General features: G+C 39.0%; 1 protein-coding gene across 1 annotated transcript in view; it reads left to right on the forward strand.

Moving 5' to 3' along the window:
* Positions 1-528: 528 nt before the first annotated feature.
* The window catches only part of LOC104509664 (probable C-mannosyltransferase DPY19L1), a gene marked incomplete at its 5' end in the record, with an annotated part of 46,413 nt that continues 21,649 nt past the window's right edge, over positions 529-25,292 (forward strand). The window contains 9 exons of the mRNA XM_010151687.1: positions 529-597; positions 5,447-5,471; positions 6,758-6,845; positions 7,469-7,606; positions 14,291-14,411; positions 16,060-16,153; positions 20,286-20,343; positions 22,742-22,833; positions 24,795-24,894. Coding sequence (XP_010149989.1) covers positions 529-597; positions 5,447-5,471; positions 6,758-6,845; positions 7,469-7,606; positions 14,291-14,411; positions 16,060-16,153; positions 20,286-20,343; positions 22,742-22,833; positions 24,795-24,894 — 785 coding nt within the window. The remainder of the gene's footprint in view (positions 598-5,446; positions 5,472-6,757; positions 6,846-7,468; positions 7,607-14,290; positions 14,412-16,059; positions 16,154-20,285; positions 20,344-22,741; positions 22,834-24,794; positions 24,895-25,292) is intronic.

Below are 25,292 nucleotides of genomic sequence, written 5' to 3' on the forward strand. Positions count from 1 at the left end.
AAAAACCCCGACTGGGAGGACCCACGCCGCTGCCGGCGAGAGTTGGAGGCGAGGGGGAGGAAAAGAGGCTTTTTACACGTTTAGCATCCTTTGGGGGAGAAGCGGGACGGTGCGTAACTAACTTTTGTTAAAACAGTCCCTCTAATCGTGGTGGCTAGATCTGCGCAGTGTTGGTATGACCAGCTTCTTTTTTGGTAACCCCTTGTTGGAAGGATGGAGGATTGCTTATTGTTTCAAAGTCTTTCTTTTTGAGCAAATCTGTCAATAACATGTCTATGCACAAATCCTCTTCTGACAAGTCATGGTGTAAAAGTAACGTCACGAATTAAAACCTGATCTGTGCAGTCGCCTTAATAGTCCGTCTGTGACTACACTAATGTGTAGTTACCAACTCGCTGTATGAAATTCCTTTCAGCAGTTTTGAAGTCAGGATTTTTACAGGAAACTAATGCTGCAGAGTTCGAACAGATTTCTTTTTAAAGAGGCTGTTTTTAATTGATGCTTAAAATACTTGTGTTCTTTTGACAGTGTTTGTTGACGACAGAAGGGCCTTCGTTGTAAAGGCTGATAGCAAGATATGGCTCACTTTCCTTCTGGGTGAGTAGAAGCAGTACATTGGGGGGAAAACATTATTCTTTTAACCTCTTTTTCCTCTGGAACTGTAAACTGTATCAGAATATATTTGGAAATATAACTTGGAAAGCCAGAAAAAGCATAGCGTATGTCGAAAAGGGTCAGGAAGTAACTTCCTACCTGGTAACCTTTGTAAAGCTGTTATTGTATCAGTTCATGTGGTATCAGAACAACTGTGAGCAAGTAATTGTCCAGATATTTATGGATCTCTCCTATCCCATCATTAATTTCTAGGGGAAAAAAAAAAAGGCAATTAATTAAGTAATGATATCAAAACAGCTTGTTTTGGAAGGATTATGGGTGAAAGAACATGCAACTGCAGGAGGATTTAAATTCAGATGTTACGATCTTTGGCAGTATTTTGGACTAAATAATGAATTGTGTAATGTCCAAAGTCTTGGAAAAAGCACCTACAGTATTCGCACAACTAAATAAGAAATGCATTCGTAAAGTTAACAAATGTTAAATAATAGCATATTTGTCAGACTTGCCTTTAGATACACTCTTAAAGGTATTGTATTAAAAGCCTGTCAGGGTGTTCCAAAGATGCTGGTACACCGCCACCTGTATTCCTTGTTGCCAAAGGGAGTTTCTTCAGTTTGATGAATTACATGGCAAAATAGTAGCAGGGAAACAACCCTTAGCTTACAGACTAACCGATGAATAAACTGTTCCTGAATTGCTTTGCTTGCCTTTGTTTATTCAGCCTTTTCTAGACTAGTAGTTACTTAAATGACATAGAAATGTTAAAATGATGGTGAAAATTGAAAAAAAATGCTTTCCTTTGATTGAAATTTGAGAACAGATTAGGTAGAGAGCTTTATAATTCCTGGAGTTTGAATTGGGCTGTGAAACCCAGATAGCCAAGTAAATACGTCAAGGACCCACTTACATTTTTAATAGGAGTAAACCCTTAACAGCAAAGTATGTAATAGCATTCAGAATGCACATGCAAATAGTGGGTTTCGGTTAGTTTTAGTTGCTTAAGCTCTAAGGTTCAGATTTTAAAGATAGAGGCTCCCACAGTTGGAGATAGTTTTGTTAAAGGGGGTGGATTCTTTTCTCTTAAGAATTCTCTCCAATTTACATGCTACAACAGAGTTGTCAGATGTTCAAGGACATTCTTATACAGCACTTTGCCCTATTATGGTATTTTTTTTTTAATGACCATTGAATTGGGGCCTTATTCTTGAAGACATTCTTTCTAGATTGCACAGAAGTTCACAATGAAACATCTTGACTAAGCTGCGCAAGTAGTCAATGCTTGCACATTACTCATTGCTCCCAGTTCTGCTGTATTCCTACCTAGTCACTTTGGGGATGCTTGCAAAGCATTAATTGGTGTCTAGTACGTTTCACATCCTGTTGCATTACAGTATCTCAGCGTTTGTTGTTCTCTCGGTAAAGGAGTTCTGTGTATTATGGCTTTATTCTTCCATATTTAATTTCCAGAATTAGAATGCTTTTTATATGCCACTTACATTGCTTTTCTTAGAACAGAACACGGGCAAAAATAGGAAATCTGAAGAATAAACTATCAGATTTTACATAATAGCCCTAGTCTGCAAAAATCTGATCATATGCTTTGCTTTTAGGGATTTTTAGGTTGGGTGAGAAAATGGCATCTGCAAGTTCAAATACATAGTAGCTTTACAAGTGTTTGTAGCATTAGGACTCTAGTATTGCTCTCCTGTCCTCTCCTTCATTTCCTCCCCAGAAAGGATATTAATGGGATCAAAGGATGGTAATTTAGGAGAGCTGATCTGCATGTTTTCCATCAGAAACAAGCTTAATGTAAGTCTGGATGCAGTCTGAAAAATGTCGATTTGGACTGGTAATGTAAGTCTATGAATTAAGTGCGTTGTCTCTTGAAATGTGAGTAATTACATGAATTGCTGTGTGGTTATAAAAGGTTTTACACTTAGAGTAATATTGGGAAATTTTATAAAAATGTACATTAAATTCTCCAAAATTACTGGGAATATATTTAGACTTTGCATCAACTTCAAAATGTATGCTGAAGGGAAGAATCAGATATATTGTTTCCTCTATGAAATAAGTGGCATGTTTGAATCTGAAATGTAATTTCCATATTAATAGATCATTTATTTGCAACAATAAAATACTACATTTGGCTTATTTGGAACCACATGAGTTTGAGATCATAAACAATACTAGTAGGTGTTGTGCATTTATTCTGACTTTATTGGATTACATGTTAGACAAGTATATACATCTTACAATTTATTTTTTTATACTTGGAGTGTGTGTAAATGTATTTCAGCATCTAGTCTTATTGGGAATCTTAGAATTGTTACTGGGAAATGAAGTAATGCCATGTACAAATGTGAGACTCACTAAATAATAACTGAGAAGGGTATGGACTGCTCTGTTTCTTTCCTACAGTTACTGCAAAATGTGTTTGTTTATGGAATATGGTTTGCTGTGTTGCTGATATAGCTGATGTGCTTACCTGGAATTCTGTATCATATCCATACCTGCTTTTCCGAAAAAGGAATTTGCAGCTCTCCATGAGAACTATCATAAATATCTGTAGTATTAAAAAAAAAAAAAAAGGGCAAACCCAAAACACCAAACCAAAAAAACCTTGTGGCTCCTGAAATTTTCCTAAGACATTAAATTTCACTGAGCAATCCTTCGGTTAACTTTTTAGATAGAAAGTATATATAAAAATGTAAAGTTTTAGATGGAAGCTTGTGGTATTTATTTTCTAAGTGAAATCCAGGCTTCTTTTTGAGAAAACTACTTCAGTTACTGAAGCAGAGCTGAAAAACTTTTAGGGAAGTTTCAGCATGGCATTGTACAACCTCAGCTACTGTGCAGAGTTATTGGTGGTGATGGCAGTAGTAACAAGTACTGCCAGCAGCAGCACTTCCAGGCTCTGTGTTGGAGGAACATGTGGTTTGGGAATACATACATGTGCACATTCAGTCCACTCCTCTTCCAGTGTAAATTTAGCGTTTTTGCAAAGGTGTTTCTTGTTCCTGTTGCTTTTCAGAAACTGACTACCATATGCAGGTAACATGCAGTCTGAACACATCCGCATTCCCTAACTCGCTGGCAATACTCTGCATCAGTGTGCAGACATTTGATGTGTGTTTTACCTGTGTGCAAGCGACCTGACCCATTCCATGTCGTGATAGAGGTGGGGGCTGTGCCCGGCGTCCTGTAAGCCGCAGAGGTGTGCGCAGATCAGCACCCTGGAGAGGGGCGCATTGCTCAGCACCTTTCTGGCTCCAGCTGGGTGTAAGCAGGGAGGGTGGTTGTCCGCTCCGCTTTCTCTCTGCTCCATATAGCCTGTGTGAACAAGAGGGCTCGGCATTAGCCATAAAGATTTTCTTGGATTGAAGGCAACCAGTCGACTGTACCTTTATGGCAGAGAGCCACTGTGTGCCTGGAGGGCAACCAAGAGGCCTTCAGTCTAGAAGGAGCAACGTTGTCATTGCTCTAAATGCCTACCCTTTGTCCCTCACTCATGCTGGCTTTGCTTCCATGGTGAGCTCTGGATATGTTGTGAATGCTGGCCGAGCAAAGTGGAGTGGCTTCTGCTGTCTGTGGATCTTGTCGTCCAAGAAGTCAGAGACCTAGATTGTTTACCTACCACTTTGTCATGCTTTGTCTTTTTCTTGTGTCCGTCTTATTACCTCCCTTGTACTTTATCTACATGACAACAGTGCAGGTAGTCTCTGGACAAATGGAATGTTAGTACAATGAGAGTCAAACTTTCTTAGCAATTATAGTCTCATTTAGATTTGTATTGGATGTCTATGTCTGTCTGGATCGCTCAAATTTACAGGACAATGTATTCTGTAAATTAAACTTTATTTTATGAGCCCACTAGGAAAGAAAACAAACAAGGGCTCAGTGCACTTTGTACAGACTAGTCTAAGATGGGAATTCACTAATTCATCACTTAAGGCATGAGGTTTCTAACTCACCTGTAATTCACAACTTCTAACTTGTAACTCCTAACTTATGTACCTGTGGGCAAAATAGTTGTCTAGCCGATGGCGGGGGTGGTCATCTTTCCTCTTCTGTCATGGTGCTGGTGGTTCTCTGTATCACATGGGGAAGCACGCAAAGCCTCAGCAGTCCAGCTGCTACTACTGGATCAGCTTTAAAAACTTTTTTTGGGAAAGCTGTTGTATTTATACGTTCCAGCTTGAAGTTTGGTCTGTACCATTTCCAGGAGTCGGCAGATTCTGAAGAAACTGCCAGACAATCAGTATGTGAGGATTATGGCTGTAGGAGACAGCAAGCTGCAGGTGATGATGGCTGCATAGTGACCTTTAGCCCTTTCTGGCCACTGAGTCCTGCCCTATGTGTTGCTCTTGGTTTGACCTCACAGTGGTGCTCCTGGTATACCTCGGGCTGCTCCAAGTACACCTTAGTATGAGCTGTGTGTTAGCCAAAGTCCTAGCAGGAGTTCAGCAAACAGTCACAGTAGGTATCTTAAAATGTTAAAAATATTTATGCTTATTAAAAAAAATGCTTCTAATTCAGTTTTGTTGTTGATAGCTGAAATGGGTGCATTAGATTCTGATGGATCAACTTTGGTGGTGTGGGATATGGGTGGAAACATTGCTCACTGCTGAATGCTGTCAGTATAATTTCAGATTTTTCAAAGAGCTGTCCATAAAAGTAAATTCAGATGTTCCTATTCTGTTCCTCTGGAGGCTGAGCACCTTCTGTGCACCTCTGAAGTAGTACTGCAATTACTTTGAAGGACATGATTTCATGTTCAGTGATTTAAATATTTGAGTAACTTGACACTTTTTTGTTTCCTTTACAGCTGCTTTTTCAGGAGTCTTACATTGGTAAGGTTAAATTTATTACTTGAGAGTAATATGATATTTTAAGATAATAAAAATACCATTTTGATTTATATTTAGACAAGCTACTGGGATAATTTATGTTTAGCTCTTTCCCCTCCAAACCAAAATTTGTCTCTAAGATGAATATTTCTGTTCTTGTGAAGCTGACATGAAAGGTTTTTTAAGCCTGTTCAGTGAAAAGTGAAGCCTGCTTTCCAGGTGGAAAATTGTCACTTAGCTGTACAAACTCAGGTACATTTCCACTAAGACACCTTTTTACCCTCAGTGGGTTTTGAAAGTCCAGGTAAATCCTTCCAATTTTGTCCTATGTTCTGCTTATTTAGATTCTGCTTAAATTTCTTAGTTTTACACCACTTTTTGTCTAACCTCTTCAGGGAAGTCTGGCCAGTGTTTTCTTTGTGTACAGAATAATGACCTTTCAACTACTCTTTGTCAATATAATCCTTGTGTTTCGGGTTCCATCCTAATCCTTACCCTTCCTTTTTGTAGTATAGACTTGAAATAGAATGGCTTCTGTAGTGATTTTAGCCAACTGCTTTTGCAGAGATAAGAAGTAAGAGTTTCTGCCACTCTGTTTTTGTTTCCGAGCTAGAAAAGAACTATGGATTTTCAGTAGTTTTTCTTGCAAATTCCTATTAAAAAACGGTCATGTGCACTGCTCTATGGTTGATGGTTTCCCCCTCCCCATCCTTTCTGGAGATGAAGCTACTCTTGGAAATTTAAGTTTTGCCTCAAAAGGTTTTTGCATTTTTCCTGTCCTCCCCCTGCCCCGTAGTCATCTTTATTTAAATATACCTTTATGGTAAGTGTATCTATGTATCATGGCAGATAACTGCATTAAAATACAAAGCAGGCAAGATTTTAATTGAAAAAACGTACACTACTCGTATATGCACTGTTATTTTCACGAGTTTTTGATCTGTGATTCTTTTCATTTGTCAGATAGCTGAATTTTGTCTCCTAATATGTAGTCAATAGTTTTACTATCATTAAACTTTCGATCCTTAAGTGTCTGCGCTTGTTAAAATGCATTAGAGTATTATAACTAATGCTGTAATGCAATCTAATAAATGCTCAATGTATTCACATTTTTTCTATTTAAAATAGTTGGCATAGAGGAGAATGTTAGTATATGAGTAAATTAAAATAGCAGTTTGTAAGTAAACTTTGGGTCTTTACTGAATGTTTTGACAGCTGTTCCTTGGTATATATGAGTCACTACAGGTTCTAAAATTGTACTCTGTTTTAATTATTGTTGTTTTTAACAGGTGTCACATAACAACTCTTTTTGAAAATGACCGTCATTTTTCTCACCTCTCAGCGCTGGAAAGAGAAATGGCTTTTCGCACAGAAATGGTTAGATTATATTTCAGTCAATATTCAGTGATTAGAAGACTTCTGTGATCTTGTGACGTTGGCTTTCCAGTTTCTTAATACTTTCTGGATAAGTAAATATATTGATATGTTGCAAGTAACATGCATTACAGTTTTATACGCAGAGCATTTTTTGTCTTGCTGCTGATTGCTATGAATGTCTCTCTTCACTGTGCAATTAAAATGTAATTTAAAAATGTGATTCTAGAGGACCTAAAATGCAAAACAACAAGGTCCTTGTAGCATACATTCAATTTTAGTCTTGTTATGCAGCTTTTTTAAAAAATAATTTGGTTTTAAATTAATAAACATTTGTATACATATACACCTTTTAGCTGCTTTTATTATGAGTTGTGAAATACTGTGCTAGTGCATAGTTACCAGCACAAAGAGATTTGCAGATGTACTGTGGAACAAGGTGGAAAGGAACCCACATTGCTTGTTTCAGTGGCACAGAGATTTGAAAAACTGGATGGTCATCTTGAATCGTTTTGTCCTATTTGTTGTATTACATGAATTGATTTAAAAATAAAGCGTGTACATGGCAGTTCATGAAGCAGAAGTGACCTCTTTAATTGTAAATAATGATTCTGCTCTTACTGTAGGGTCTTTATTATTCCTACTTCAAGATCATTATTGAGGCACCGTCGTTTTGGAATGGAGTATGGGCAATTATGAATGACAAACTGACTGAATATCCGTTAGTGATTAACACCTTACAGAGGTTCAATCTTTACCCAGAGGTGAGCTATGTTTTAAAAAATAACACCTTCTGATAAATCTTTGGTTTCTTTAGATTTGACTACACATTTGTAAGAAATGTTACTTAAATGCATTTTTTCAGTTCAGATTTAAAATGACAAAATGACTTCATATCATACATTGTGATCAATTCTCCGCCTTCACCTATGTCCCATCAAATGTGAATGCTCTCTAGATCTTGCCCTGAAATTGCAATCCAGTTCTATACTACTTGTCTTCTTTTGTTCTTTTCACTGAAAGCAAGTTGCTGACATTGTGTACTTCAGGAAATATGACATATGAAGTACCAGTAGTAGGTGACAATACTGTCTGCAGTGATACTGGTACTGAGAGGTTATTTTGGATTGCATTTTGTGTAGGACAATGCCCTAATGAAGCATCAGAGTTCACTGAGGCCCTAAAATCCGTGGATGGTAATAGTTTCCTTACATGTTGCAGAAGAAATTCCCCTCTAGAAGATTGCTGTTTTGTACATACTTGATGTTAGACAGGTTACCTGGTTGGATTATGTTCCGGTTCTTATTTTTTTCACTAAAACCCCCATGTCTTTATGTACAGAAATGATGGGGTTTCTGTCTCTTAAGGTTTTTGCCACAGACATTTTGTAAATGGAGAACTCCTTTGGTTAACGTACGTTCCTGTGACTCGATGTGTCAGCAACAGCTTGTTTTTTTGGAGAACCAAGGGCTAATAATGACTGTAATGGTCGGGTACTATCTTTTATACTCATTCTCCTGCTCTTTTGGAGCAAAGCTGCTTTCAGGAACTGTATGTGTAAGAGTTCTTGGAATGCATGTGTTTATACAACCTGCATGTAGTGTTTTCTTTTGCTTCTTTATTTCTTGCTCTGGAAAAACTAAATGTTATGGATGAGTGCTTTTTGTCACCCTTTCGCTGGTTTGGGGTTTTTTGGGCGTATTTTGGTGGTTTTGTTTTGGTTTTAACTCCAAAGAGATTGCATTTCAGTTTTTGAAATGCAACATTAGGAGCATGTGCTTTATTTGAATACTATAACATTGTTTTCTTTAGCTGAGAAAGATTTATTGACTTCAGCGATAGTCCGACTTGCAAAAATCAAAGGTGACTGGTCAAATGAACTTACTCTTAGAGTATGTACTTAGTCACCATGTACTTTCATGGTGATACTGATAACTGGATGATGGAATCAAAGCAAGAGCAGTCACATACAGTGGTTGACGTTCTCTAAGAATGCTAGGTAGATTACTGTGCAAAGTGTGGAGGCTTGTCTGTTCATTCAGTTTTCTAGGATCTTCCTGGTTCATAGAACTTGTAGATAAGGTATGAATTCATTCATCTTTTCTGTGCATGTGTGGGTATGCAAAGCAGACAAATGGTCTCCTCTGCTCCTTTCAGTCATTTCCTGCTTGATGTCTAGCCTTCCTGTAAATAGTGGTGGGTTTTTTTTAAGTGTAGTGCTTGAATACTCTTGTTTAACTACATCTGTAAAATTGGCAATAGGTGCAACTTGACATTTGAAGTATGTTCTTCAAATTTACCTCATTTTACTTATGATTACAATGGGGCTGAGCGGTGGGAAGATGCTTGTGAATTTGTTGGCAGTGAAATTTTTCCTTCTGATACTTGTATCCAGTCACATTTTCTGAAAGTGTTTCATTTCCTGTTTGATATTGTAGGATCTTTAGAGCTCTTTCAGCCCAGTAGTAGCAGTAATGCTGAATTTTAATAAAATTTTTGTTTGTTTAGTGGATTTCAAAATTAATTGCCTCAAAAATAGCCTTGAAATCCAGTTAGTAAGCAGGATGTTAAACCCATTAAGAGAAGTATACTGTTTCTTTCATCTGCATGTGCAGCCAGTGCTAGCCATGAAAACTTCAAAAGAAGGGGAAAAAAGGTAAACTGAGTCCATAGTAATTGCTATATCATCTGTATAAATTATAAATATAAGCAGTAAAAAAAAATCTGTCAAAAGCAAAAAGTCAGTCTTTGTAGGTGTACAGTATTATAGTCCCAATAAAGTCTTGATTTTCCAGGTATTTGCTGCATAGTCAGGTTGTTCCAGTAGTTGTGGTGTTTTCGTCTGTGAGCCCTGATGCAAAATGCAGAGACATAATGTGTTAATTTCTGTGCTGGGGAGATAATACTCACTGGCAGTTCATCGTTACAGAACAGTTGAAGTTTGTGTGTGTGGCAGTGATGATGAAAATTTGAGGTGGTAGTGAGTAGCTGGCATTGAAGTGCTTACTCAAAGGCAGCTAATACAAGGGATTCACTTTTCTGCATGTTCTTTGACAGCAAAGGACTGACCCAGCCCACAGAGCTCTCCTGAGCCTGAGTGCAAGTCTTTTGTGTTCCAAGTTTTGCATTTGCAGCCCAGAAAGCCAACCGTATCCTGGGCTGTATCAGGAGAAGTGTGGCCAGCAGGTCGAGGGAGGGGATTCTCCCCCTCTGCTCTGCTCTGGTGAGACCCCACCTGGAGTGCTGCATCCAGCTGTGGAGCCCTCAATATCAGAAGGATATTGACCACTTGGAGCGAGTCCAGAGGAGGCCACAAAGATGATCAGAGGGCTGGAGCACCTCTCCTATGATGAAAGGCTGCAAGAATTGGGCTTGTTCAGCCTGGAGAAGAGAAGGCTTGGGGGAGAACTCATTGCAGCCTTCCAGTACCTGAAGGGGGCCTACAAGGGTGCTGGGAGAGGACTTTTTACAAGGACCTGTAGTGACAGGACAAGGGGGAACGGGTACAAATTGAAAGCGGGGAGGTTTAGATTAGATGTCAGGAAGAAATTCTTCCCAGAGAGGGGGGTGAGGCACTGGGACAGGTTGCCCAGAGAAGCTGTGGATGCCCCATCCCTGGATGTCTTCAAGGCCAGGCTGGATGAGGCTTGGAGCAACCTGGTCTAGTGGAAGGTGTCCCTGCCCATGGCAGGGGGGTTGGAACTAGATGGTCTTTAAGGTCCCTTCCAACCCAAACCATTCTGTGATTCTGTGATCTGATTGTGGACAGTAGAAATTCCAGAGATGCCATTGTGCTCTAATTGACCTAGCAGTTTTGTGCTACTGACTGACTTCAATTTTTATGCCCAGGTTAACTGTTTCATGTAAAGCAGCTTTTTGGCAAACAGTGTTTCTGTGTTTTGAATGAAGTACCTAACTTGATACCTTTTTAGGGAGTAGTCATGTGTGGTAACATCTGCAGCAGACACAAGCACTTGTGACTTAACCTTTTTAAGTTGATAAATAACATTTTTTGTTTTGTACAACATTGGTTCAGCAAGAATGTTTGATGTGCTTAGGGTAATGTCAGCTTCAGGGCTGGTGATGCAAACAAGTCAGACAGATGTCTCTAAGCTGCTACATGCATTCTTTTGGCAGTGTACAAGCCACATGCAGGTGATAAGATGGATTTGGTTCCCCAGGCCTGTTGTTGCCTATCTGGAGATGGGGCAAGTATCTGGTTCATGTGTGTGCACTTGCACAGTCAGGGGTGCCAAGGCACAGATGTTCAGAAAGCCTCTGGGAATTCAGGATAGTGTACTTGGCAGGACAGGATATTGAGGCAGGGATTTTTGGTACAGAAAGATGTAGTTGTATTTTAAATACTTAATATTTATATTGTGAGAGTGTAAAGGCCACAGATGAAATCAGCCATGATGATTGGAGCCCTGGTATTAAAAGTTAGTGAATTACAGAATTGCAGAACAGTTGAGGTTGGAAGGGATGTCTGAAGATCATCTAGTCTTAACACTGCTCAAAGCAGGGTGAAGTAGAGCATGTTGCTCAGGGCCATCTCCGGTTTAATTTTTAGTATCTCCACCTCTAGGCAACCTGTTCCAGTGTTTGACCACCCTCAAAGTAAAGTTTTTTTCCTGTGTATGAGTGGAATTAACTGTATTTCAATTTGTGCTTATCACCTCTTGTCTTGTCAACTAAAAGAGTCTGTTAGTGTGGTGGGTTGACCCTGGCTACTGCCCTCCCCAGCTGGGCCGGGGAGAGAAAACTCTAACAAAAGGCTCGTGGCTGGGGACAAGGACAGGGAGGGATTGTTCACCAGTTACTGACACGGGCAAACCAGACTCGGCTTGGGGAAAACTAAGTTAATTTATTCCCAATCAAATCACAAGTAGAAGAGAACTAAAGTTAAATCTTACAAACACCTTCTCCCCACCCCTCCCTTCTTACGCACTCAACCTCACTCCCCATTTCTCTACCCTCCTCCCCCCAAGCGGCACTGGGTGATGGGAAAGAGGGGTACTGGTCAGTTCATGTGTTTCTGCCGCTTCTTCCTCCTCAGGGGGAAGAGTCCTTATACTCTTCCTCTGCTCCAGTGTGGGGTCCCTCCAATGGGCGACAGTTCTCAATAAGCTACTCTGACATGAGTCCTCCTCATGGGAGACAGTTCTTCACAAACTGCTCCAGTGTGGGTCCCTTCTACAGGGTGCAGTCTGTCCTTCAGGAGTAGAGGGGTCACAAGTCTTGCCAGCAAACCTGCTCCAGCCTGGGCTTCTCCCTCCTCCCTCCCTCCTTCGGGGTCACAGCCTCCTTTGGGCACATCCACCTGCTCCAGCATGGGGTCCTCCCTGGGCTGCAAGCGGTCTCTGGTCACCTGTTACACTCCATGGCTGCAGGGGCACAGCCTGCCTTCTCATCATGGCCTTTACCACAGGCTGACGAGGAATCTCTGCTCTGGGGCCTGGAGCACCTCCTCTCTCTTCTTTTCCACTGCCCTTGGTGTCTGCAGCGTTGTTTCTCTCACATCTCTCTGCTGCAATTTCTCTTCTCATTTTTTTTCCCCTTCTCAAACATGCTACCACAGAGGCATTATGACTGTTGCTGATGGGCTAGGCCTTGGCCAGTGGCAGATCTGTCTTGGAGCTGGCTGGCATTGGCTCTGTTGGACACAGGGTGATTTCCAGCAGCTTCTCACAGAAGCCACTGCTGTAGCCCCCCCTGCTACCAAAACCTTGCCATGCAAACCCAGTATACAGAGTCATCTTTTTTGTCGTTCTTGTCTTAGGCAGCCCAGAACTGGACTCAGCACTGGACATAATGGTCTTAGCCCTGCTGAGCAGAGGGGAAGGACCACCTCTCTTGTCCTAGTGTCATACAGCCAAGGATATGTCTGGCTTTCTTTGCAACAAGTGCTTATAGCTGGCTCACGTACAACTTGTCCATCAGGGCTCACAGGTCTGTTTCTGTAAAGCTGCTTTCTAGCCACTCAACACCAGTCTGCACTGGTGCATGATGTTGTTCCTCCCTGATGCAGGACTTTGCGTTTCCCTTTTATGGAATTCCTGTTAGCCCATTTCCCTAGTCTGTTGAGGTCCCTCTGAATGGCAACAGAAGCATCAACCACTCCTTCCAATTTTCTATCACTTAAAAACTTGCTGAAGATCTTCTCTTATGCTGTCACTCTTAATGAAGACGTAGAACAGAATTACCACTGGATAAAAAAACCATCCACAACTGTCCCCTCGTTTACCAAGACAGTCATCTCAGAAAAAAAGTTCAGCAGATGTGTTTTCCTCTTTGTAAATCCATGCTGACTGCTTCCAATAACTTTTTTTTTTTTTTTTTTGTCCTCGTTTGGAAATAGAGATCAAAGTGTAATTCCATGTTTCCTTCATGCTCTTCTTGAAGATAGAAGTGACATAAAGAATTTTATTAATTTTATGGGGAGAGAAAACAGGGAATCATCCTTCTTGTACACTTTTTTTTGTGTGACACAGGGCTGAGACAGCAGTGCTGAAACATTTTCAGTCTGAGAACCCCTGTGTTACAACTTTTTGGAAATAGAGATCAAAGTGTAATTCCATGTTTCCTTCATGCTCTTCTTGAAGATAGAAGTGACATAAAGAATTTTATTAATTTTATGGGGAGAGAAAACAGGGAATCATCCTTCTTGTACACTTTTTTTTGTGTGACACAGGGCTGAGACAGCAGTGCTGAAACATTTTCAGTCTGAGAACCCCTGTGTTACAACTTTCAAAGCAGCTCAACTGGAGTGGCCACATTGCTAATTTATGAACTCTATAAAGTCAGTTATATCTGGACAGAATAGCTTGGTAATGTTAACTCCTGACTTGGCTGTGAGATAAGTCGTCATTTTTCTGTGTTTCTTTGTGACAGGTGTTGAGATTTAATTTGGTGGGTGTTATAAGAACATTATGACCTTTGGATGGAAAATGAAAATTCTGTCTTACATTGCACCTGGAAGCCCTTTGTAATGCATGCTTAAATTTAACCTGTCAAAGTTTGAGTAAAAACCCCTAAGACGTGGTCAATTAATAGTCTTGCCAGGTGGAAAAAAATATTTTTTTAATGTATTTAATTTAGCTAACTGTCCTCTGTCCACAAAATTTTGGATTTTAATATCTGATACACAAACATAGTTAAATGGGGAACTTTCCAGCCAATATTGAAATATACAATTTTTTCAAATATTGCAGTTTGATGTATGTAATTATTTCTGTTCTAAAGCAGGCATAATTTTAGCCTACTAATGAACACTTGGTCTATGTTGGATGCCTTTAGGAAATTGTGGTCAAAAATGCTAAGTAGTTGAGCTAAATTCTGAGTTTACAGAAGATCCTGGATGAGGGCCATTTGTCATGGGAGTTCACCTTGGTCATTGAGTTAATCTCGAAGTCCGTTTTGAGACACTTCAAATCCTGTTTTCCACCTAGGTGGTCCTTGCCAGCTGGTACCGCATATATACTGCCTTTATGGATTTCCTTGGTGTACCGACAAAGACATGTTGGACTGTAAACAGAGGCAAAGGGCTTAGTCCTGTTGAAAGCTGTGAGGGTGAGTTTTGTTATATTCTAGTTTCTTCCTGTAAGTATGTAATTGTGGCTTTACGTATTTCAGAAGTAATAAATACTCTGTGTCTTTATCACTGACATGCTTTCATTTGGCGAAGCCGGTGTTTTTGGCAGGTTCACAACGTGAGTGCAAAGCATGAAAAAAGGATACTTTTAAGAACACCAGGAGTTAGAATATGGGCTTTGCTTATTAGATAGCTCCTCCTACCTCATTTGGATTCTTATGCTGCAGTTCAAAACTTAGCAGTTGTAGTCTGAGCCTTCACAATGTTGGACTGCTATAAAGAATATGATGTCCTAAATGTAATTGGAGGCCACTGTACATGTATTAAATTTTTGTAGCTTCTGTAGAATCCCCAGTACATTCCAAGTTCCTAAAATTTAAAAACTTGCCCCTCTCTATTTCTTCCCCTAACTACAACTCAAGGAGTGGGGAGGAAGGGGAAGAAGGTTGATGGCAAGGATCCCTTTTGGAGAAATCTTGTGTAGTGATCCTGCTGGGGAGAATACTCTTCCTCTTGTGACCTGCTATTCAGCATAAGAATTTCCATCTTATACATTGATTTTGATACCAAAGCTTGGATGCCACCACCCCTCTTTCCCCCTCCTTCTCCTTCCCTTCCATTTTAGAGTATTGGCTTGTCAGGTAAGTGTTATGTGATAAGAGTACCTTGCCACGAAGCACTTTTGAGGTGTTCTACAGTCAGTTAGATGGTAGCTTGTGAAGTTGTTCCATTTTATCATTTAAAATATCCCAATGTGGTGACAAGTTAGTATTTTTCCTTTGCACAAAGGCTGTAAGAACTTTTGCAGCTTGAATGATTTACTTTCTCTAATTTTGTCAGAAGCAATAAACAGGGAATAGATGTATAACTTTTCATTCCCCTTTTTTGTAACAACAAAACCACCAACTATCAAGACTACCTTATTTGGTGAGCCTATCTTACTTTAGAGAACTGTCTTGCTGTGTATTCAGCAATGGTGAGTAGTCGTTTCTGCGAAGAAAACTGAAGGTTTGCTACCCTCCTTATAATGAACAAGGCTTTTTGTGCTGTACTGCTGAAACGATTAGAGCCAGGAGGGTTTAAAGAAATGATGGGAAAGAGAGTAACAACAGAAGTATGAACACAGAAGTCTTTGTGAATGAATAAATTGACTTGCATTATTGGAAAATCTCTTGGCTTCTAATGAAACAAAGACAGCAAAGAACATTGTGTGTGGTATGTTGAAAGGTGGATTTACTCCTGCAAGAGATGAGATATGAGAGTATAAGGAGTACAAACCTGTCCTAAAAAGCTCTGGGAAGTCAAAACGTAGTCTGTGAGGATGTTCTTAGTGATGCTCATGCCTTCTGTGCATTGCAGGCTTTTTCTTTACAGTTAATGCAGCTCTCTAGGCTTGTTCTGTTGACTACCCCAATGCTGTGTCCGCCCCTCTCTCTTTCCGAAGTGTAGTCTCCCGATTGAATCTCCACGGTCATGTTGGTGACACTAACTCTTTCCTGTTGCCTCTTTCTGTAGTTACGTTAAGGTACTATGCTGCGTGCTGTATTATACTGATTGTATGGTGGTTTATAAGCAATATGGTCTTTCTTCTCGATTTGACAACGTGTTAACTGTTTTGTTTGTTAGGGTTGGGAGACCCTGCTTCCTTTTACGTTGCTGTGATTTTTCTTTTGAATGGATTAATGATGTCACTGTTCTTCATATATGGTACATACCTCAGGTAAGGCAGTTGAAACTCAGCCATTTAGTTGGTACTAGCTGTTGTTTTTTAAATGAAATATGAAAAAGGGAATGCTAAAATATTTTTATGGGCTATTGCTTATTTGTTTGTACAGTGGTAGTGCTTTTTATTATACATACATTGTCACAAAAAAATTACTCGACCAGGGAAGCGTTTTGCATAAAATAAGTGATGATGCCAGAAAAGATTGTGGAAAATTTTGATGAAGCATTATCTCATTGAAACCACTAGGTTGTGGGTAAAACTAAATGCTGTACAGGTTTTAAAGAGCTTTTGGCAGGTTTCTGCTCTTAGAATTATCAGTGTAACTTATTTTTAAACAAAGTTTGAATGACAGTATACTTTCAACCAAGACTGGAGTTTTCCCAATGATTTTCTTCAAGTCATATTGCATGTCTTTAAAATTCAACTTAACTGAGATGGCAAAATATTTTTTAAGATAATGTATTCTTTGGGAGATAATGTGTGCACTTCCTTATTTCTATGAATTTCTGTTTTCAGTATCTGTCCTTACATTTCAGGAACTGTAGTACACTTTCATACAAAAATAGACTCCACATTCAGCAGAATAACAGAAACAGAATTTTTGTTTACATCTATTTTTGTTTGTCAGTTTTGCAAAAAAGTGAAAGGCTGCTACATTTTCCTCTGAGAGATGTGATTATTTTTCCCTGTCACTCCCTGACTTCACTGTCTTGTGGGTTTTTTTTTTTTCCCTGCTCGCTCTGAAACATGTGCTGATAGTTCAGATCAAGAATAATGCAGGGCAGGACCTGACAGTGAAAAGAGGAACTTGCTTAGTGCAACTGTTAGGTATTTGGGGTTAAAACATACGTGTTTATATTCCTTAACACAGGAAACTAATGCTTCATGTTTTGAGGGAGTAGATAAACTTTGAATATTCGTATCATTAACTTGTCATTTTTCTCCTAAGGGACGTGTATGGAAACCCACATTTTATGTATTAATGTCATTGAAAAATAAGTAAGGTGTTAATTTCTCGTTACTTTCCTTAGACTTGGGCTGTGTTGATTGTAAATATCTATCAAGTATTGATAGTAATTCAGTTTGTAAAACAATGATCTGCAGGGTAGGTAGTCAAGATGACTAGAATATAAATGCAGTTCTTTGAAGGTGTAAGCCACTAGCTATCTGGGGTTGTGAAAAATAGCAAGTGACTACGAAGTTTCCTGCAGGTAGGATTTTGATCTTACTTATTTATTCTGAAGAATATTCATAGTTGGATGCCAGACGTAGATGACTGCTTAGTCATTGTGGCTGTTCCAAGGTTCCTTTTAGTCGAAACAAGCCAGAATATTTAGGCTTTTCCATAAGGTGTAAAAAATAAAAAAATCTGAATCTAGACTAATACAGTTCTCCTACACTGAAGTAGGTCATCCTATGAATGCTTTGGAAACAAAGCAAACTAAAAATTTGGAAAAAAAACCCATCCAAACCCAGAAACAAAATTCAAGGTCTATGCTAAAGTTTAACATTGTCATAAAACCTTAAAGCCCGGAATGGAAAGGTCTTAGTTGTATTATGAATGCTTTAAAGCTATCAGCCTCTATAAGGCATCACTATTTTACCAGATGAGGAAAGATCAGTAAAGCTGTAGCACAGAATAAGGAAATGCACCTTGTCAGTATCCATAATCCATAATCCACAATCCATAATTGTTTGTTCCAGAGTGTTTTTGTCTCTCTATATGTTCATAAAACGTGTAATCTTTTTATTTCACCCTTTATTTGCTTTTAGACTCTTTGCAGCTTTGACTAGTGATGGAAGGTGATAGGATAGTGGAAGTCCACTTTCACATCATTGTTTTCCAAGCTGGCCTGTGTTCTCACATCTGTGCTCGCTGTACTTTATAATGAACTTGTTCAAAGAGTTAAGCTAGCAGAAAGGTAGTTGCTTTTGTAAGATTAGTTTGTGCTCTTTAGCTCCCTTAACCGATCCCCCCACAAGGTTAGAAGGTTGTCAGAGGCAGTATGTCCCTGCCCTACTACTCTGTGTACAGTCTCTGGTTATGCAAACGCACATGGGAATCTTCTTACATCATGCAAGTTAGTCTCCAGCCCCGGAGCATTATCTGTTGATAACTGAACTCATGCCATTTTTTAGGTGTTACTTCTATGGACAATGGCATATGGATGATAAGTACTTTATGCAATTTTAAGATTCAGTCTCCCCACAACCTTCCTCACTTCTCTGTTCTTGTAGTGAAGGGGTAGAATGCTTAGGATGATTATCAAATACTGCATCTTGAAGAACTGCCAATATATTTCCCATATCTCATTCTGACTGTACTTTTTCAGTATTTTATTTCTTGCATGTTAATCAACAGTGAATTACAGTGTTTCCCCAGGAGACTTTAAGGTTCAGCTTATTGTACCCAGGGGCTCAAAAGCCTAGTTCTTTGATTATTCCTGAGCTGAATCTACCAGACAAAGTGTAAATGTTTGGGTCATCTGTAGTTCTTTAAAAATTACTGATTAAATTTAGATTATTCTGTATTAAAAGTGGGGGAAGTAGGTTCCAACTGAAGGACATGTACTTAACCAATTGTCGTATGGTATGGGAGGTTCAGTGGAAAGAGTTATCCTTTATATTGGCATAGAAGGGCTTAACTACTGTATCTCCTACACTTGGCATTGCACTGTTTGAAGATAACCCGTCTGACACAAAGCTATGCGTAACCCTCTGTGAAATAGGGTCTGTTCACTTCCTTTTCTGGAAAAAAGATACTGACAAGGTGCATTTCCTTATTCTGTGCTACAGCTTTACTGATCTTTCCTCATCTGGTAAAATAGTGATGCCTTATAGAGGCTGATAGCTTTAAAGCATTCATAATACAACTAAGACCTTTCCATTCCGGGCTTTAAGGTTTTATGACAATGTTAAACTTTAGCATAGACCTTGAATTTTGTTTCTGGGTTTGGATGGGGTTTTTTTTCCAAATTTTTAGTTTGCTTTGTTTCCAAGACTAACTTTTTTTAAGTACATTCTTTTAGTCATTTTGTGTTTCAGTGTTGATGCTTTTGGAATTTGTGGAATGAAATGCTGAATTTTATGTGCAAGAATGCACAATTCCTGGAGATTGTTTTAGCACTTAGGAGGTATCTGTAATCCTCAGATTTTGTACCCAGAATTCCCTGATTCTATTTGACTTTTATATTAGTGATGGGTGAAGGCTCTGAGAGGATCTGAGGTTTGTTTGGTTTTTATAAGGAATCTTGATGGCTGGCTGATGCTTCTTTTTAGTAGAAAAAATGGTATATCCTCTCATTCACAATAGCAGTGCACTTGTGTGCACAAAAATGTTCTTTGCTTTATATCACAGGACAGGAGTAATTACATATCTAGTCAAACAAATAGGAATCTTCTCTATTGCTGTTTTGAGGTGGGATAAATCTGAGTGATATTTTTAGTTTTAGTGTTGACTCCATGGTGCTGATTATTCAGCGAGTGAATTTGATTGGTTTGGAAATGTATAAAAAACCTTAAGTCAAGGGCTTAAAAACTTTATTATGTTAATATCACAGTATTTCATGTAAGAATTAAATTGTATCTTGCATTGACCATCATGAATTCATGTTTTTTGAACGTGCCTGATTTGATTGCCCTAACATAGTCTTAGATTCAGACCAAAATTCTCTGTTGGGTGATTGAGCATGCAAATTCTAAAGTTTTCTCCTCAACATCTTAGGGAAGAAATACTCCAATTATATTGCCTGATGTTTAAAAAAAAAGTTTGGCACTTTTCAAGACTTTGGTCTCTGGGTACAGCAGATGAAGCTCCAGATGTAATGGTCTAAAACAAAGTTTGTGACGAGTGGAACGACCATTTTCCAAGCTATTTATGTTAAAATTTGTGTTCTGCAGAAAAGAGCTGATAGATGAAGAGTGGTCTGCTCTGAAATAAACGTTAGATGACTAACTTGTATTATAATATTGCATGTACACTGGAGGTTGCTTTCCCTTGATGCTTGAAAGCATCCTCCCCTGCCCTCAATAAACTCAGCTGTACGTAAGTGCTGTTTCACAATTTTTAGGCAGCACTGACCATTGTGAGATTCCGTTGTACCTATTTCTTTTGTTCTTTTCACAGTGGGAGCCGTCTAGGAGGCCTTGTTACTGTGATATGTTTCTTTTTCAACCATGGAGAGGTAGGTCCCCCCTCCCCAGTGCCTCCCCTTTTTTAAAGTTCAAGCTAATTCTCATTTCATTAAAGATAGTGTTGTTGCTTATCTACTAGGGAATGGATTTAAAGGGAATAGGACATTATTGAAAGCAAAATAGGCTATGACTTGGAAATGTATAGCACAGTCCAGTGTGTCACCTTAGATGTTAAAAAAGAAAATTCAGAAGGGGGAAGTACATTGTAAAGTGATGCTGAGATTGAAATCTTAGTAGCACAATGACTTCAAGTTTCAAAACAGCAAAATATTCTGGTTTTGTGCCTGTTCCAAGCATAACTGGAACATATCCAAATCAAAGATGCTTCTATTCCTAGTGAGCTCTGACAGTTTTCCTATTTAAAAAAATAAAAGTATGTGTGATGAAATAGCTATTTCATTTTTAAAGTTTCATTTGAAATGTTTTTCTGTAAATATCCTCTGTGAAAAATTTTCAGTTGTGGATGTTAACTGCCTGGTCGAGGCCAGTTAAACGTCACAGATTTTCGAATGTTTTTTGGTGCTGTAAGCGGGTAAATACCAAGTTTTGTGTGGGCTTCTATTATTCTTCTTAATGGCATTCTGAAGTGAAGAGAATGTTTTATCCTTTGCTGAGGAATAGGAGTAGAGTACGCACTGTATTGCCAAGTCTGTAAAGATGATAAGGTGTAACCTCAGAAAGGATCAAGTAGAAAACTTCAAAGATAGTGGTAGCAATAATAAAAAGAAGCATTAATTTCACTATGGCAAAGGCATTTCTCTAACCCATAGGAGACCCTATAGGAGGTCTCATGTGTCTTTATGGATGGCTTGACTTGGGAGCAGAACCCAGATAATGTGTGTATTTTTGAGAATGGCCTGAAACTACGTCTGCATAGCTCTACACAGACATGGTCAGGGCTTAGGTAGAGCTTTAGTGGGGTGACCCTGATTCAGGCTCAGCTGTATGGATTTCTGGAGAGTGATAGGACTTACTTGCTGAGGTGTAGTGTTAGATCTCAGCTGGATCTTTGCGTTTGTACTGTACCAAATGAAATAACTCAGAGTTGTTTGATGTTGTTATGGTAATATATGTAGTGTGTATGTAGTCTTGAAAAATAATTAAAAAGACTACGCTGCTTCAGAATAATGATGATTATATTTATTGCTAATAAAAATAATTTTACCTAATGACATCTGTGCAGTCAGCTGGAGATAACACATTAGTATATGTATTTATGAAAGGGTTATTTCAATAGTAATCAGGGTGCAGCTTTTACAGAGAGTGCTTTTAGACAGCAAAGACTGATTAATGTGATGGGCGTCTGTACTTTGCATTTATTTTACACTATTAATTTAACATATTTGTGAAGTGGCAAGACAATAAGCAAGGAATTGTATAATGTTGATTCTAGTGACTTCTTTGGTGAAACAGTATTTTAAAAAAAAAATCGTTTTAAAATTATAGGAAGCAAAGGAGAAGGAACATTCTGTCATCAACATCTTATAAGCTTTCGTAGATTCATTATGGCCCGTGTTAAGATGAACTACGTTTTTGTCCTGTAGTTGTAAAGAACCTATTTGTAATTTTTACTGCAAATCTATTGATAGCCATTTTGAACCCATTTGTTTTTTATGTCGGAGTTGTCCTGTAAAGTTGTAATCATTTCTTTGGTGGTCAGTGCCATCTGCAAGCAGTTTATAAAGAGCTGAATATAAACATTGGAGATGACAGTTACAGCTGAACCATTTGCTGTGAACCCCAAGAAATTAAAGAAAAAGCTATTCAGTTGACTTCACTGTATTATTAGGGTTAAAAAGCAAAGTATGTAAGTTAGTATAAGCTCTGTAAGAGCTTAATTGCATGTGTTCAATTTTACGGGCCTGTTTTGCAGGGCAGCTTCAGATTTTATGCTTCCTGTGACGTTGGAAGTAGAAATGTGAAATGTTTATAACCTAGGGATGTCAAGCATAATGAAGAGTATGTTGGTTTATCCTTCAGACCCTCTCCCCACATGCTTTCTCTAAGTGTGGCAAGACACTGCCTGAATTTGAGAATGGTTTTAGTTACCTGAATGAGTTGTTAATTTCAGCAGAAGCAGGGACAAGCAGCTGCTGTTCTGGCTTTTTTCTTGGATGTTCCCTAGCTGCCACATTTAATTTTGGAAAAGCAGTGATCTATTTTAATTAAATGGTGTATCATAGATCGCAAGTCTAGAAGCTGCTTCCTTTTTCCTCCTGTTTTTCTCCTTCCTGGCTTGGTTTTTTTTTTAAGTTGGTGAGTAAAATCTCATGTAGCTTGGTCTTTGCTTTATTGAAGCATCTGTGGTCATTTATTTTGAAAGAGAAACACATTGTTTTATGGAAACTAGCAGGAAATGTTATCATCTAACCCAGTTCTTATTTTTAGGGCACTCGTGTCATGTGGACTCCACCTCTTCGAGAAAGTTTCTCATACCCATTCCTTGTGCTTCAGATGTTGCTTTTGACCTATATTCTCAGGTACCTCTCAGTTTATACTTAGCACTTTAAGATTTAAGAACATTGAACGTCACGGGACTTGTATTTAAATGCATGTATTTAAGTGCCTCCAATTGCTGTAGCAACATATTAATGTAGAAACTTTCCTGTGGCTGTTGCGTTGCCGACGCTGCACCAGCAGAACTGCAGTCGTATTGCTCACTTACTAAAAGGAAAAACTTTTCAACTTGAAGACACGATTAAAATAAAAATTACTGTGTTGGCAAATACATATCTAAACTAAAAAATGAGAATTTTTTGGTTGATGTCCCTTCCTTCCCATGAGAAACAAGCCAATACTGCATCAGTTGGTTTTGTTCCTCTTGGAGAGTGGTATGTTGGTTGCACTTAGTATAAGCCTATGCTATGCATCAGAGGATACTATAGACACCCATAAGCTAGCATGTTCATTCAGGTTATTATGACTGATTAACTAGTCTAATTAACTAGTTCAATGATTTAGAGCAATATAATTACAATAATGCAGGGATGCTCTTGAGTTCGTTAGCCCTGCTTTTCAGTGATAGTTTCTGGCTTGCAACATGATTGTGTTACCGTCTTGCCTCTCTCATAAGAGGCAAGCATGATCTCTAAAACTTGAGGGCTTTTCCATCAGTGTATTTATGATGTGCAGAGTATTTATGACTTAGCTGAGCTTTGTACTTGTAACCCCAGATTTTCCTTTATTAGGTCATACTGGTTTGTGGTTATTGACGATTAAACCAAAAATATTTCGTGCTTGTCACTAACTTGTGTTTTTTAGGTGAGGAGAAGATATGTGCTGTCTAGAAAAATATTTTGACGAATAATTTGTAGAGTCATTGCTAGTTTTCATACTAGAAAGAGTAGAGAGGGAGAATCCCCTCCCTCAACCTGCTGGCCACACTTCTCCTGATACAGCCCAGGATACGGTTGGCTTTCTGGGCTGCCAGCGCACACGGCCGGCTCACGTCCAGCTTTTCACCCACCAGTACCCCCAAGTCCTTCTCCTCAGGGCTGCTCTCGATCCACTCTCCACCCAGCCTGTACTTGTGCCTGGGATTGCCCCGACCCAGGTGCAGGACCTTGCACTTGGCCTTGTTGAACTCCTTGAGGTTGGCAGTGGCCCACCTCTCCAGCCTGTCCAGGTCCCTCTGGATGGCATCCCTTCCTTCGACCACACCACACAGCTTGGTGTCATCATATTACTTCATACATTAGCTTTATGCTCAGCATGACTTCTGATAGAATTTAATCTTGAGTCTTTATAAAAGAAGCTGAAAAAAATTTTTTAGAATTTGGTGTGACTGCTGTAATCTGTTGGGTTTGGGTTTACAGCAGAATATTTATGGTGTCTTCATCTTTGGAAGCCACTTAATGAAGTCTGAAACATGACATGCTTCTGAATTTGAAGCTAGCAGGATAAATAACACAGCAATACATAGAGAATGGGCTGTTTTCAGTTAGAGATGAGTTTCATGTATTTGTCATTGTCTCCGGCCTTGAAATCTCACTTGGGATTCCTGGTAGAAAGTTGCAGAAAGAAAATATGGAAGAAATGTGACAGAGTGAAATCACTTCCAAATGTAGATGGTTCTGGGAATAGCTGTGATCCCAGGTGTAATGGAAATGGTTGTGACCTGACTGCAGAGTGGTTACATGAAGATGGACCGCTGCTGAAGTGACTGCCTGCTGTATTATATGCTGCCAGGAGGAGAGTTGTTTGGCAGAGTGACTCATGAAATAGTTAAGGGACTTTAAGCATCAGCACTATTGTTTTTGTAGACTGGTGGAAAATGGATATTAAATTTACTTGAGCAGTGTTATTTGTAGTTGAGCAATATTGCTAGCTAACTTCCAGGGTAACTTTGTTTTTATTGCATTCTCTGTTGTACTTTTTCAATACTGTGCAAACACCTGTGTAATTTTACTTACTGATGCTATTCTGTCTCTTTTTTCCCAAGGATTCCGAATATTAATACAGGAAGCTTGATTGCACTGTGTGTTTCTAATATCTTTTTCATGCTTTTCTGGCAGTTTGCTCAGTTTGTTCTTCTAACACAGGTAAGCCCATATTCATGTCTAAATATCCTCTTTGTCTTATCTAGGCAAATTGACTGCTTTGTATAGACAGCCATGGATTTCACAACTATATCAATCCTTTCTTTTTAGCCAGATTTCACTCCTGTTCCCAGGAAAGATTCACACACATCAATATATTTCTAGCTGACCATTTACAACGCTCAGTCTTCTGTTTCCTGGACTGTTTTTCTCTTGAAAACAGCCTCCAGCCCAACATCAGTACATTAGAACAAATTCAGAACACGAAAAAACTTTGTGTATTGAAGTACAACAATAAAAAATGGAATTGATCTTGCATATCTTTACACTATTCCAGATTTTTAAATGGGGCGATGTTTGCATGGCATGTAATATCTGGCATGATTCTGCATGATTTCATA

This window comes from Eurypyga helias, unplaced genomic scaffold (assembly GCF_000690775.1).
Source record: "Eurypyga helias isolate BGI_N326 unplaced genomic scaffold, ASM69077v1 scaffold765, whole genome shotgun sequence".
NCBI classification, from domain to species: Eukaryota; Metazoa; Chordata; class Aves; order Eurypygiformes; family Eurypygidae; genus Eurypyga; species Eurypyga helias.